Below are 12904 nucleotides of genomic sequence, written 5' to 3' on the forward strand. Positions count from 1 at the left end.
TTCAGAGACGCCTGGGACCCAGTCCTGAGGGATGCCATAGTTAACAGCTGATGAAAGAAGAAAAGCTGGCAATCCATGAAGACTAGAAGGAATGTCCACGGGGTAGAAGGAAAACTCAGAGAATGTGTCTGTCTGAGGAAGAAACATGTTCAAGACAGAAGGGATTATATGCATTAAATTCTGAGAGGTATGGTGAGCCCTAAACATAGTCTTTTAGTGACATGAAAGTCACTGGTGACCTTGGCAAGCCTTACGGAGGCTGAAGCCAGATGGTTGTGGAGGAGGAGAGAGTGGGAGATGAGGAAGTGTGACAACAAAGGGAATAGATGGCAAAAGGTCTCAAGGCAGATGTGAGGTCCAAGGAACTCCTTTGTTGACTTGTTTCAGGTAAGACACCAGAGTTTGCCTGCCTGCTGTGGTGAAAGGTCCAGCAGAACCAGGAGGTCAAAGGGAAGGGGAAGAACCAATGGGACCCTTTGACCAGTGGTAGCTGGTGGACCAGAGCACATGCTGAGAGATAGGGCCCAGCAGGAAGAAGGTCATGTTCTCCAGGAGGGAAGGCATGCATGACCAGGTGCCTGTTGCAGATGTGGAAAATGATGGTAGGAGCACAGACCTGGGGCAGGAGGACGTGGGCCTTTCTGTGGACACATCCCATCTCTTAAAGTAGGAAGTGACATCACCTACTGACACTGCGATGGAGCAGAGGAATAGATCAGACAGCTGTGGAGACAAGAAGAGAAAGAGGACAAGAAGAGAAAGAGAGTGTGGGAGAACACGTGTGGCTTCTGGGCAGCAAGGGGCAGTGGGAGCAAAGCCTTTGGTTGGCCTGATGTTGATGACATTGATGACGCCCTTTGCATCTCTGGCTGAGCTCCACCGCCTCCCAGGCAAGGCTGGCTATGGGTGCTATTCTGGCCCGTTCTCGCTCCCACAGCCTCTCCCTTCATGCCGGTCACATAGCTAAAACAGGTTGGAACGTGGATGCCGTACATATGTCAGGTACCAGATCTCACACGTTTATAACAATCAGCTCCAAATTCTGATTCCTCTCTTCTGGGTCCTCCTCTCCAAAAAGGTGTAAGACCTTCTAGGAATGCTTATACATGTAATCCAGGTGCCCTCTGGACACCATCAGATTTTGAGTTCTGGATAAAGCCATTTTCTCTCTAATATTCCCAGGGTTGGGAGGTAGGGTTGATAGGCTAGGGATACAGATGCCTCCCATAATATTAGGGTTGTTCCCTGATACTCTTGCCATCTCGTCATCCACTGCATGCACACACTTCCACCCATGCCACTGAGCTGCTGATGCAGGTACTCTTGTCCCTCTCTGTAGTTACCCGTCATTTCTAGTGACCAGCTGTTTTAGAGGAGGCTTTGATAGTAGAGCTATAGGACTCTTAGTGACCTGCTTCCTCATCTGCATCATTGCCCTCTTCTCATTGGAGTGCTGGGCAGAAGTGGGCCAGGCCCAGCTTTGCACCATACCTGGAACTGTTGCCCTTCCAAACTCCAGGCCTTGCTACTCAATCTAGACCCCCATGGGGATCTCCTCTCAGGACCCTCATTGTCTCTCCTCCAGCATGGTCCCCACTGGGGACCTTGATCCTTATAGTATGTCCATCCATGTCCAAATCTCAGGGATACACTAAGTTCAGTGTCCTTCACTAGTGCCTGAGGCTCATATACATTCAGAGATGGGGCTGGGCATCTGTTTCAGTATCCCTGACCACTCATCATGGTGAAGCTCTAATTTTCTCTTCCACTATGAAAACCATGAGGCTGGTCTTCAAAGAGCTCACACAGGTCCTCCGTGTAAGTGAGGGTGGGGCAAGGAAGCTGGGCTGGACTCAAGTGTCAGATCCTGCCAAGTAGATAACCCAATTACAAGGCCATGCTCGTCCATATAGTGCTTTTCTGAAAATTAGCAAAAAGTACTTTCTTTTGGCAGGTGCAGCCTATGTCAGACACATGGCTTGGAGAGCAGAGAGAGGGCAGAATTTCAGCCCCCTCTTGTCCTCTTGGCCAGAAGCCCTAGTGCCAGGAACAGCCAGCACCAGTCTAGACAGTGACTGTGCCTAGCAACACAGAGAACTAAACAGCATGGAGATCAAAATTTGAATTCATAGGAAGCATGCACCTGGGTTCTGGTCCCTTTCCATCTGAAGTCCTGGGGGAAACAAAAAGATGGTGCCTAAGGTTCTCTCCTTCTGAGCCTTCATTTTTATATCTGAATTCCTCCCCTGCCTCTATGGCTCCCATTTTCTCCAGTGACCCAGTGTAGACTCTTCATATGGTATCTGTCCTTCTACTCTAGGGGAGAGCTGAAACTGTGCCCTCAGGGACTGACCTTATTCTCCAGGTTTCAGTGGACCAATGCACGCACCGCTCAGAAGTCCAGACTTCACACAGAGACACTCACTTAGAGGAACACAGGGGAGATGTTTCCTTAGAGGATTTTGAGAGGTGGGCAAGGGCTTCCTAAGCAGAGGGATGCCATGAGAAGAATCACTAGAGCGAGAACCTGCAGGGTATGTTCAATTACAGCAAAGCAATCCAGAGGGGCAGGAGTGTGAGGCTGTTGTTGGAGGTCAATAGATAGCAATTAAATTGAAGTGAAGGGCAGTGGTGGTTACAAAGGCTTCCCCAGATCTGGGGAAGGGCCTAAAATGATCTGATAAGCAGTTAGGTCTTGGTCTTGTGGACAAAGGGGAACCATGGAAACTTTTTGAGCAGGAGAGTAGTAGGGTCAGGTCTTGGCACCAGGAAGATGACTCTAGCAGCTTGTGCTGGATGGTGAGGAGGAGTTGCCAAACTCAGTCACTGCATGGCTATGTCCGGTGTTTGTGGAAGATGAGAACAGCAGGTTTGGGAGGTCATTCTGAAGAGCACCTCTGAACAGCCCCCTTTTCTTCACTGAATTGAGTATAATTAATTCACTCATTTCACAAACTTTGCCCCATATGAACGATGTGGGTCAATGTGCAAGGATGGAGGAGGGCAGGAGGAACCTGGATGAGCCCTCCCTTCCCCTCCCCTAGCCCTCTCTCCACCCCTCAATCAGAATGTGTTTTGATAAGTGGGGGCTTGGGAGACAGCATGAGGGTGACAAACTGTGCCTCCTCCACCAATTAAATTTTTTAAAAAGCTGCTATGGAAGGAGCGAATATTAGTTTCCTGATTTATAAAGCCAAATGGATTAAGCTCATTCATTGCCCGGGGAAACAAAAAGGAAATCTTCAATACCTCTGTGCACATTGAGAACGGGAACAATACTGGTCTTTAGAAAGCAGAAACCTAATTTGGGGGAATCAATTACCCTCTGTGTCCCTGCCTCTGTGGGCTCTCTCACTGGCTTTCTCTCAATAGAGATTCTCTGGGAGGTAGAATGTGGAGAAGTTGGTCAACCATAGGCACACCCTCCGTTTAGCCTTACAAACAGGAGGCAAAGAACTAGGGTTTGTGGAGTGGGAGTTGGGGGTGCACCTGGATATCAGACACTTGTGGAAATGGGAGGAGGCAAGCTGTGGCTGGGGAGGGCTTTGGGATAAAACCTGGAGAATGGGGGAGGGGGGCGGGTATAGGGATGTGCAGTGAGAGGGCAAGAGAAGGGGATGATGGGAACCCGGAGTTTATAACTGGGGGGAAGGGGAGCATCCTCCAGTCCGTGATGGGGTGAGGAGGACACTCTCTCAGCCTGGCTCCACAGACCCCAACCGCCTCCTGATTCGTCTCGTCTGTGGTCTGCACTTGCCCTTGTGGGTTTGAGCCTGCAATGTGCAATGGCCAGAAAATTAGACAAAATGAAAGGGGATGGGGCGCCAGCCACAGTAGCCACAGAGTCACATTCACAGCCACACACAGAAGCGCGTGCACAATTTCACACATTCCGGTGCTGGGTCTCAGACACTGGCCCACGGTCCCCAGCCCCAGGGCCGCACTCACCCCGATGCACTCACAGTCACACATGGGGAAGCCCACACTCACAAGGACAGGGTCACAGACTCAAAACGACACCCCACATACTCCCACCTGAAATCGCACACATTCCGCCTCCCCCAAGTCCGAGCTGAAGCTCCCACGGTGTCTCACCACCCAACACAGCCCTCACTCTGGCATGTGGTCTCACACACACACACACACACACACACACACACACACACAGAGTCCCTCACACGCACACACTCTGGCTGTGCTTTTGTGTTTTGTCAGAATTAATGAGAAAAGTTCCCGTGCCCTGCGGGTAATTAGTGTCCTTGGAGTTAAATAAGCTAATGGCGGGCACCTCTGGCCCAAGCAATTATGTTTGTGTATTGAATAATTGATTCAAAGGGGGGGAAGGGCCGCTAATCAGATCTGAACATAATGAATTGATTTAATTAACAGGGGAATCTGAGGGGCCCTGGGAAACGCAGGCTTCTTCACTCGGCTGAGCGAGCGCTGCCCGCGCGGAGAGAAGAGCGCTCGGCGGCGGCGGCGGCGGCGGCGGCTCCGGCCCGGCCCGGGCAGCTGCTGCCGGCTCGGCTCGTCCATCGAGGCCGGGCGGACTCGCCCCAGCCCCAGCCCCGCCCCAGCCCCGCCCCGTCCCGCCCCGCCCCCGGGTCTGGCCCGGCCGCCCGCCCGCCGGAGCTCCTAGCCGGTGGGGCTCAGCTCCGGGCGCCGGTCGATCCGCCCCAGTCCGCGGCCGCGCTCGCCGGGCGCGGAGCCCGCGCGGGGCCGGCGGGAGCAAAGCAGACGAGCGACGGCGGAGTCCGAGCCGCCCGCCCCTCCGTGTCCTCGGCCCGGGCCGGGCTGGAGCCGCCGGGGACCATGGTGTTGGACCAAGAGGACGGTAGGTGCCCGGGGACCCGCGGGGCGCAGGGCGAGGGCGGCGGCAGCGTCCCCCGCGCCCGGCCCCGGCCGCCTTTGGCCCGCTCCCCGGAAGCCCGGCGGTGGAGGTGCGCGCGGGTGCGTATCGGAGTGCCGGGCTCAGCCCGAGGCTCCTCAGCCGGATTAGGAAGTCACACGGGCCAGCCAAGCCCGGCAGCCCTGCACGCTCGGGCAGGGAACTTTCTCAGTGGCTCTTGCCGCCTCGCGGGCAAAGGAGCGCCTCTCCGATCCGCGCCGTGGGCTTCCCCGCAGTGCCCACTGACCCCAGTCTCTCTGCCTCCCCACTGGTATCTGCATGTTCCCGCTTCTGCACCGCTGCGGAAAGGCTCCCCCAGGAGGATGCCCAGAGAACCCCGGGGTGAGGGTGCCATCCAACCAGCACCGCCCTGGGGTCCCTCAGGTCTGGAACGTCATAGCTGCGGGATGGGTGACATGGCTTCACACCTGGCCGGGTTGGGGAGGACTCTGGCCGATCAGTTCCCCCAGCCCAGAGTGTTGGGAGGTGCACTGCCGGTTAGGGCATGTGGACGGGCTGTATATCCAAGATAGCAGAGGCGGATTCACATTGATGGAATGAGTTTTTAAGCTTCAGAGCCCTTCCGTTGTAATTTTGTTTAGTAAATCTCCTATTCTTTTTCTTAAAGACCCTTTACTTACCCACCCCAACCCTAGTTGCATAAGGAAGCTTGACTCTCAGAAAATCTAACCACCCCTGGGTCCAGCTCACACCCTTCCCATTGTAAATGCCAGTCTCTTAGGAGAACTCACAGCTCTGCTGGTCCATGGAGCATCCCCGGTTGCTAGGGCAGTTCTCTGGTGCCCGGGAGATGAAGCCCTGAGGCAGGAGGCTGGGAAATTGGGGGTTGGGAGGCAGCTGCTGGTCTGCAGGAAGGGGTCTGGGTGCCTGGCCTTTCTCTCTGGCCCCGCTAGTCCCTTTTCCCACCATGCCACCTCCCAGTAGGGTGATTAACTATCCTGGTTTGCCCAGGACCATCCCTGTTTTATCACTGACAGTCCCAGGATCTGGAAGCCCCTCAGTCCAGAGAACTGGGGCAAACTAGGACATCTGGTCGACAGCCTATATCCACAACCTTCTCTGGGCTGTTGTGCAGGGGTGGGTTGGCCTTCATTGAAGGGGCGGGGAGACTTGTTTTCTGGAGTGTAGATTCTGCATAGGCCCTCACAAAACCCAACAAGTTATAACGGCAGCTTCCTGGAAGGCCTGTCCTAGGCTTCCAGAAACCGAAAGAGGAAAAGTTTGCCAACTGTGTACTTTGCCACTCTAGTTGGTTGCAAATCCCTATGCATGGGCTGCTTTGTGGGAGTCGGGGGCTGGGCAGGGCAGGGCACCTGAACTTGGCCAGCAGCCATCCTTATGGTACGCAAAGTCTGTAGAGTCACTCTGTCCCCTCAACTGTGGCGGCCACTGGGAACGGGCCTTTGTCACTCCAAATACCCCTTTTGAGTGTCACCTGTGAGGCCAGCTTGTAACTCCATCTTGGAGCTGGAGGCAGGCCCTCAGGCCAAGGCACATGTGACAAGCCCCGCTGAGGAGTTCTGGAATATCTGGTCTGCTGGGCCCCCCGGGCATCAAGTCTTCAGCCCCCTCCCCCACAACCCCAGTGCAGGAATCCTTCATTGGGACTTTACTGCCAGATGCAATGACAAACTGCTAGGACCTGCCCAAAACTTTGTAAAGCAGCCAGGCTCACCCCCTTTCTGCTCACCGTAACCTAGGGGGCTGAGCAACTGGCCTCCCTCTGCTGTCCCCAGAGGCATTTCAAGGGCATTTTGGAGCACTCTTGGCAGTCTCACAGTGAGAGTACACGCTCATCACCTGTGGAATGTATCAGGTGCAGACCCCCGCCCCCAGCCCCAGGGGATACGAGAATTCCACCCCCGTGTTGTGGGCGTGCCCCTGGACCTGAAGGCAGCTTGGGTGGGAGTGAGCATGGGCACAGGAGTTACCTCCCTGCACAACAATTACCCATAAGCTGAGAGGCAGGCTGCTGGAGGAGCCAGGCTCCTGCCTGGGTTTGTCAGCCCAGCAGGCCCCTTCCTGGGTGGGAGCTCAAGTCACCCAAAGCGTCCAAAGGTTGCTGGGTAGCTCTGTCCACCAGAAGGCCTCTGTGGAGGCCCTTCTCCAGATGAGTGTGGCAGCTCAGTGCTCATCACTGGGGCTGCAGAGGGAGCTGCCTGTGGGCAAAGGCAGCTAGCCCTTCACACACAGCACCAACTCCCTGCTCACACCCCAGCCTCTTCTACAGTCCATTGTTCTGTAACCCAGGCCTGTCCCAGTCCCTGGGTTGGGCTGCAAGGCCCCTGACTCTCGAAAGAGATGCTGCTAACTGTGTGGCTGCTAATTGGGCACCTTGGGAGCTGGGGAGAGCTAATGTTGGGACAGAGTCCCAAGCACACACCTGAGAGTGAGAAAGTGGCCCCAGCTAATCAAGTTCGGGTTTGTGGGTCAGGGCCAGACCCTGAGAGTGAGGAGAGGCAGTCCCAGAGGCCAGGAGTAAGGCCACAGCCCTTGTAGAGTGAACACCTCCAGGTAGCAAAGAGCTGTCTACAGAAAGAAGCTCCCCCTTGCCAGCCTGCCGGGTCCAGTGCTTGCTGTGCTGTCAGGCCCCCAACTCAGGCTGGGGTGAGGGGCTGGCACTAAATGTGCCGGCGGCGGCAGTGCCAAAGCCTCCCTCAGACCCTCAGGGTACAGCTGAGCTGCAGTGGCAGGGGAGAGATCAAGCTCGCAGTCCTGAGGGATGGTGAGTCTGAGCAAAATGATATATTTAACATCAAATATACTCAAGGACTATTAGGATTAAGTATTCAAGATGAAGGGGAAAGCGAAACCCTCTGAGCTGCGGATGAAGCATCTCATTAGAAGCAGCCTCTCTTCTGTTTTCTCAAAGCTTGACTTTCCTGCCTAGGGTAGAGGAGGATGGGCTGCAGCACCATCCCTTCTCCCCTTCCCCCTCCCATCAAGCACCCCACATTGGGGCCCCCTAGGGCTTAAGGGGCATGACCTGGCCTTCAAATCTCCTTTGTACCCACTGTCTCCCCCCTCCGCCATTGTCTGGGGTGCTACAGTTTACAAAGCACATTCATATGCAATGTCTCATCTGATCCCCAGAGCAAATTTGGAGATAGCAGAGCTGTTTTCTGCTTCACAGACAGGGAAACTGAGGCCCTAGGGAGAGAAAATGACTTGCAAAAGCCCCCTACTGGTAATAGGCAGAGACGAGATGAAGTCGTGATGGCCCTTTGCCCCTCCAAGGACTACAGTTTCCTTCTCCTTGCCTGGATCTAATCCTTGGAAGTGACTGTGGGGGATGAGCCTCTGGCACATGTTAAGATTTCCATCCCATCCTGGAACTCTGTAGTGTCAAGAGAAAAAAAAAAAGCCCTTGATATTGAAGAGTGGCCTTCCTGGAGAAGGTAGCCTGGGCACCAGCCCCAAGGTGCTCAGAGAGAAGCAGGGTTCAGAGGGAGAGGAGATGAACACTGTATCCCTTCCTGCCTCCTGTGTTACTAAGCAAAAATCAGCGCCTCTGTAATAGTAGAAATCTGTTTTCACTGCTGTATCCCCAGTGCCTTAGAATAGAGCTTGGTGCCTAGTATGTGCTCAATAAATAGTTGTGGAATGAAAATAATAACCTTCAAGGCCATGCTGTGCTTGCTCAGATAGAAGCTGAGACAGGATCTCATTCTCTGTGAAATCAAGATGCTCTTCTGAGGGGCTGCTGGGGTAAGGGTGGTGATGGAAGACTCAACAGTGGGAAAATCTGTGCCCTGCAGAGGGTTAACTTTGCCAAACAATCCAGGAAGCAACCAGGAACCCCGGAGAGAGGAGGTAGCAAGGGAGGGTACGTGGTCAGAGAAAGAGTGCCCCCGTGGGAGGGGGCCAAAATCAAGGCTGAGGGGACTGACAGACAGGAGTGGCCTGCCAGACAGTGTTTGGGAATGAGGACCCTGGGTCCTGAGCAGAGCCACGCGCCGAGTTGAGGCCTAGAGGCCTCCAGGTGGCGCTGCGGAGCCGGGCAGCCGCGCGTCTCCACTCCCCATTAACTCGGGAGAGAGGGGGGCCTCGGGAAATGTGTGCATTTATTCTGTAGCAGGAGTGCAAACCTCATACATTGAGGGAGAAAGGCAGCGGGAGACGGCCGCCGAGATTCCCCCATCTCTTTGAATATAATTTTAGATTGAGATTCAGATTAAATCCGAGGGGAAAACACTTTATGAGGCTGAAAGCTGTGTCGTTGCCAGAGCCAGGGTTATGAGCTATCAAATGCAATTACATTAAGACAGATTATACTGGGCAAATTGAGCCATTTAGAAGGTGAGAATCAAAGAAACGGCTCTGATCCTCTCTTCCCCCTTCTCTCTCCCTCTCCCTCTCCCTCTCCAAATTGCAGTTCGTAGTTCCTTGCAATTCTGAGGCACAAAAGTAGGTGAGACTGCTTTTGTATCTGCGAAGTGCTTCACTCCTGAATGTAATTCTAGCTGAGTGCAATCTAGGTTAAGAGCCGGACAAGCGGGTAATTAGAGTCCGCTCGCTGCCGGAGGACCGGCCGCCCCGCCGAAGCGCGCCCGGAATCGGCGCCCTTCTCCCGGCCGAGTCGAGCTGCGGCTGGACACGGAGCGCCCGAGATGATGGTGCTGGACAAGGAGGACGGTAGGTGGCGGGCGGGGGTCCCAACGCCCCGCGCCCCTGCGCCCCCGCCGTGGCGCGCGGGAACACACACGCCGGGACACGGGCGCGCACACGCCGGGCTGTGCTGGGCTGGCGGTCCCCAGGGGACTTGGGACTAGGGTGGGGAGGCAAGGGACCTCTGGGCTGCGCGCCCCCGGGGCCGGGCCAGGCCGAACCGGACCGCGGGCGGGCGAGCTGTGCTCCGGCCGTGTGATGCTCTGCGGGGCCGCGTGGAGGCTCCGGCTGCCCTCGGATCTTGGCGCAGCGGCAGTTCGCGTAGAACGTTTCGTCTTTGCGGCTGCTCCTCTCACCGCAGCCATCACCCTCGCGCCGCACGCGTAACCCGAGAGTCGCAGAGCGCCGAGCAAATCAGTGGCTTCGGGAAATCGGACTCCAGAGCTTGCGGCCCGCTGGCGCGCAGAAAGAAGGTGGCCACCGGGGTGCCCGGCAGGCCAGGGGGAAAGCCGGCCGGACCCTCGGGGACACGGCTGCCCGAAAGCTCGGTGAGATAAAGGGACGCCTCCTGTGCTGCCCACTGTCTCCCTGAGGGCTCTTGAGCTCGGAGGCAGGAGTTTGGCCCAGAGGAAGAAAGTGTCCCGCTCCCGGCCAGTAGCACGCGTGCCGGAGGCGCCAGGACCTACCTTGATCAAGAACTTCACTGCACCTGAGAGGTCAGAAGAGCGGGGCCCCGCGGTGGCTAGAAGCCACTAGTAGGGGGTCTCACACACCCAAAGCCTTCCTGACTGCGACTGTCCCGCAGTAATTGTCCTGGTATGTGCAGGAGAGGTCGGAGAACCCAGCCCTCTTAAGGGTAAAACCAGTGGGTGTCTTGTGACCCAGGGGCAGCCCTCGGGGTCGGAAGAGTGGCCCTTCCCTGGCCCCGGCCCATGCCCTTCTCCTCTGGAGGTGAGGGTTACCTGGTGGGTTAGTGTTGTCGGGAGACATGAATCTAATTGTTAGCACCCAAGCCCCACCTGCATTGTACTGCTGGTGAGGACCTGAGAAGAGGGGTTTTCTGTGAGTCAGTCGGGAATCCTCTTAGAGTGACATCAGCTGACCTCTCCCAGTGAGTATGAAGGTCTGTGCCCTCTGCCCTCCAGGTCGGTGGTGTTCCTGACATGGTCACTTGGTGGAAATCTGAAGTTAAGTGACTTAAGGTCACACAGGATGTTCCCTTTGCTGCCACTGTGTGCCGATGCCCCTAGCCTCCCTTCCACCCACTGAGACCTCAGGCAGGAAGGGCCATTTAAAATATCTGGCCCGGGGGTGGCATGTCGGGGAGCTCTGTGGCCGGTCAGCCCATTTCTGGGCGTGTGGGTAGAAAGAGAGGGAGGAGGACTAAATGCTCTGGCCAAAAGAATCCGTTTGCCAGGGTTTGGCTAGGGTGAGACACCCACTTCCTGGGTGCTGTTCTTTTTTATGGGCCCTCCCCTGGAGCCCCAGGTGGGCCAGTAGAGGGCTGGGCTGGTGCAGGCGTGTACTGATTGGAAAGGAGAAGAGGTCAGGGGTGAGGCCAGACAAGGAGGAAGGAGTCCTCGCTTTAGCTCCTTTCTCATCAACTCCCCGTGTTATCTTGGACCAGTCATGCCCATCTTGAGACCTCACTTTTCCTCTTGGTAAAGTGAGGAGCCAGTGCAGGCAGGTCCTTCCTTGGTGTTTGGAGGTGCTCCCACCATGGGCAGCATGTGGAAATTGGGGTATGTCTTCAACCCAGATTGTTTGGTATTGACTCCCTAGGCCCAAGCCAGAAATCCAGAAGACCCAGGCCCTGTACACAGGTGGCCTCAGGCAGGAAGACGGGCCTCCAGCTGACAAGATAACACCGCCACCAGCACCTCGGGTCTTGTACTCTGCAGGCACCCCAGAATGCCTTGGCTCTGTGTACTAAAGGTTTCCAAATGAGCCCTAAATGGAAATGGTTCTCTGGAGGTCATTTCAGCCAGTCTCCTACCTACCCCCCTGGTATATGTGTTTCCCTTAGTGTTCTCCAGACCTGTAAAGAAGAGCTGACTCTGCCCTAAGGTCCCCCAGCCTGTCCAGTCTTAACGATGTGGTGCCCAGTAGTGCTGAGATCACTGAGCTCTGGGACCCCTCACAGCACAAGGAAGAAGACTGGCTCAAGTCCTGAGGAGTCATTTGATTCATGTCCTGCTCAGCCTAGATCTGTCTTTCAAAAGCAGCCTTTTTGCTCATAAATCCACCCTCCATTCCCTGTTGGAGTCTAGCATCTCCTGGTTCCAGGAAACCCTGAAGGTAGTACCTTCAGCTAGGTGGAGGGAGAAAGGCTCTAGACCCCTTCACATCCTCACCCCCACCCCCAAACCTGCTGCCTAATTCCTTCCTTACACTTAATGCTCTCCCAGCAGGTGGCCATCTGGGCTGGGTGGCAGTACTGCTCCCCAGGGCCCCCAAGGAGTATGTTCCTCCCGGCTGTGGACTGCACCCTTTGTCTGGCTGCAGCGGGGAACTCGGGCTCCTATTAACCACCCCCAACGCCTTTTCTCCACCTGACAGCATCTTGTGGGAAGAGGCCCAGGCTCCTCTGGTTGAAGTCAGGTCCGCCAGCTGCCGAGGACCAAAGCTCTTGCTCTGCTGGGCTGCAGGGCTTTCATGTTGCACTTCTGAAAGATAATAAAATATCAATCGCTTTGCCGTAGCAACGGGTTTAAGAGACTTTCTGAAGTATTGAATCGTCAGAAAAAATTTTTTTTTTTTTTTTTTGCTTTTAAGCACAGTGCATTATTAATAAAGTAATCCATTAGGTCGAGCAGTGAAGGGCCACCACAGAGAGGAAAGATCTGTTTTGCAAACGGTTAAACTTCGGGTTTCAAGATTAATTGCTTTCATTTGGATGCTTGCTCTTGGCCTAGCCAGCTCCACTTTACTGGAACTCAGGGTCCTGCCTTTCTACGTGCCGTGGGGCCTGCCTGTCAGCAAAGGGAGCCCAGCTCCAACTTTCCTGGAGAAACCACCCTTCTCCCCCTGGCACCTGTGCTTGGACTGGCACAGGCAGTGGGCTTTCCGGGGAGGTTTGTGGTCCAAGGGGAGCTATAGCCCTGAACCCTGAAGAGTCAGATTAGCTCTCAGCCTGTTGGAGAAATGGCCCTAGAGCACGAGCAGGCAGCAGAGGGTCCAGGCAGCCCCCAAAACAGGGAGAGCCTCAGGTTGTGAAGGAATGGGAAGGAGAGCATGCTGAAGTCACCCCCGAAGGGTGGCCCCACGTGTGTGCTGCAGAAGGGCAGGTCTGGGTGTAAACTGCCTCTGCATAGGCCCAGCAGGAGGGCCGGGGCGACTGCAGGAAACACAGGCAGGCAGTGGAACTGACTTAATTCCTAGGGCATT

At 55.4% G+C, this 12904-nt stretch overlaps 1 protein-coding gene across 3 annotated transcripts in view; it reads left to right on the forward strand.

The window, feature by feature from the left end:
• The first annotated feature begins 4628 nt into the window (after window positions 1-4628).
• Window positions 4629-12904, forward strand: part of LMO1 (LIM domain only 1) — a 41883-nt gene continuing 33607 nt past the window's right edge. Inside the window, exons 1-2 of one of the 3 annotated variants that reach the window (XM_061380492.1) lie at window positions 4629-4834; window positions 9285-9544. In XM_061380492.1, coding sequence (XP_061236476.1) covers window positions 9520-9544 — 25 coding nt within the window. In that variant the 5' untranslated portion in view covers window positions 4629-4834; window positions 9285-9519. Of the gene's footprint in view, window positions 4835-8987; window positions 9545-12904 lie in introns of those variants that run through there. The other 2 variants (XM_061380493.1, XM_061440879.1) reach the window with 2 other exon arrangements.

This window comes from Bos javanicus, chromosome 15 (genome assembly GCF_032452875.1).
Source record: "Bos javanicus breed banteng chromosome 15, ARS-OSU_banteng_1.0, whole genome shotgun sequence".
Lineage (NCBI taxonomy): Eukaryota > Metazoa > Chordata > Mammalia > Artiodactyla > Bovidae > Bos > Bos javanicus.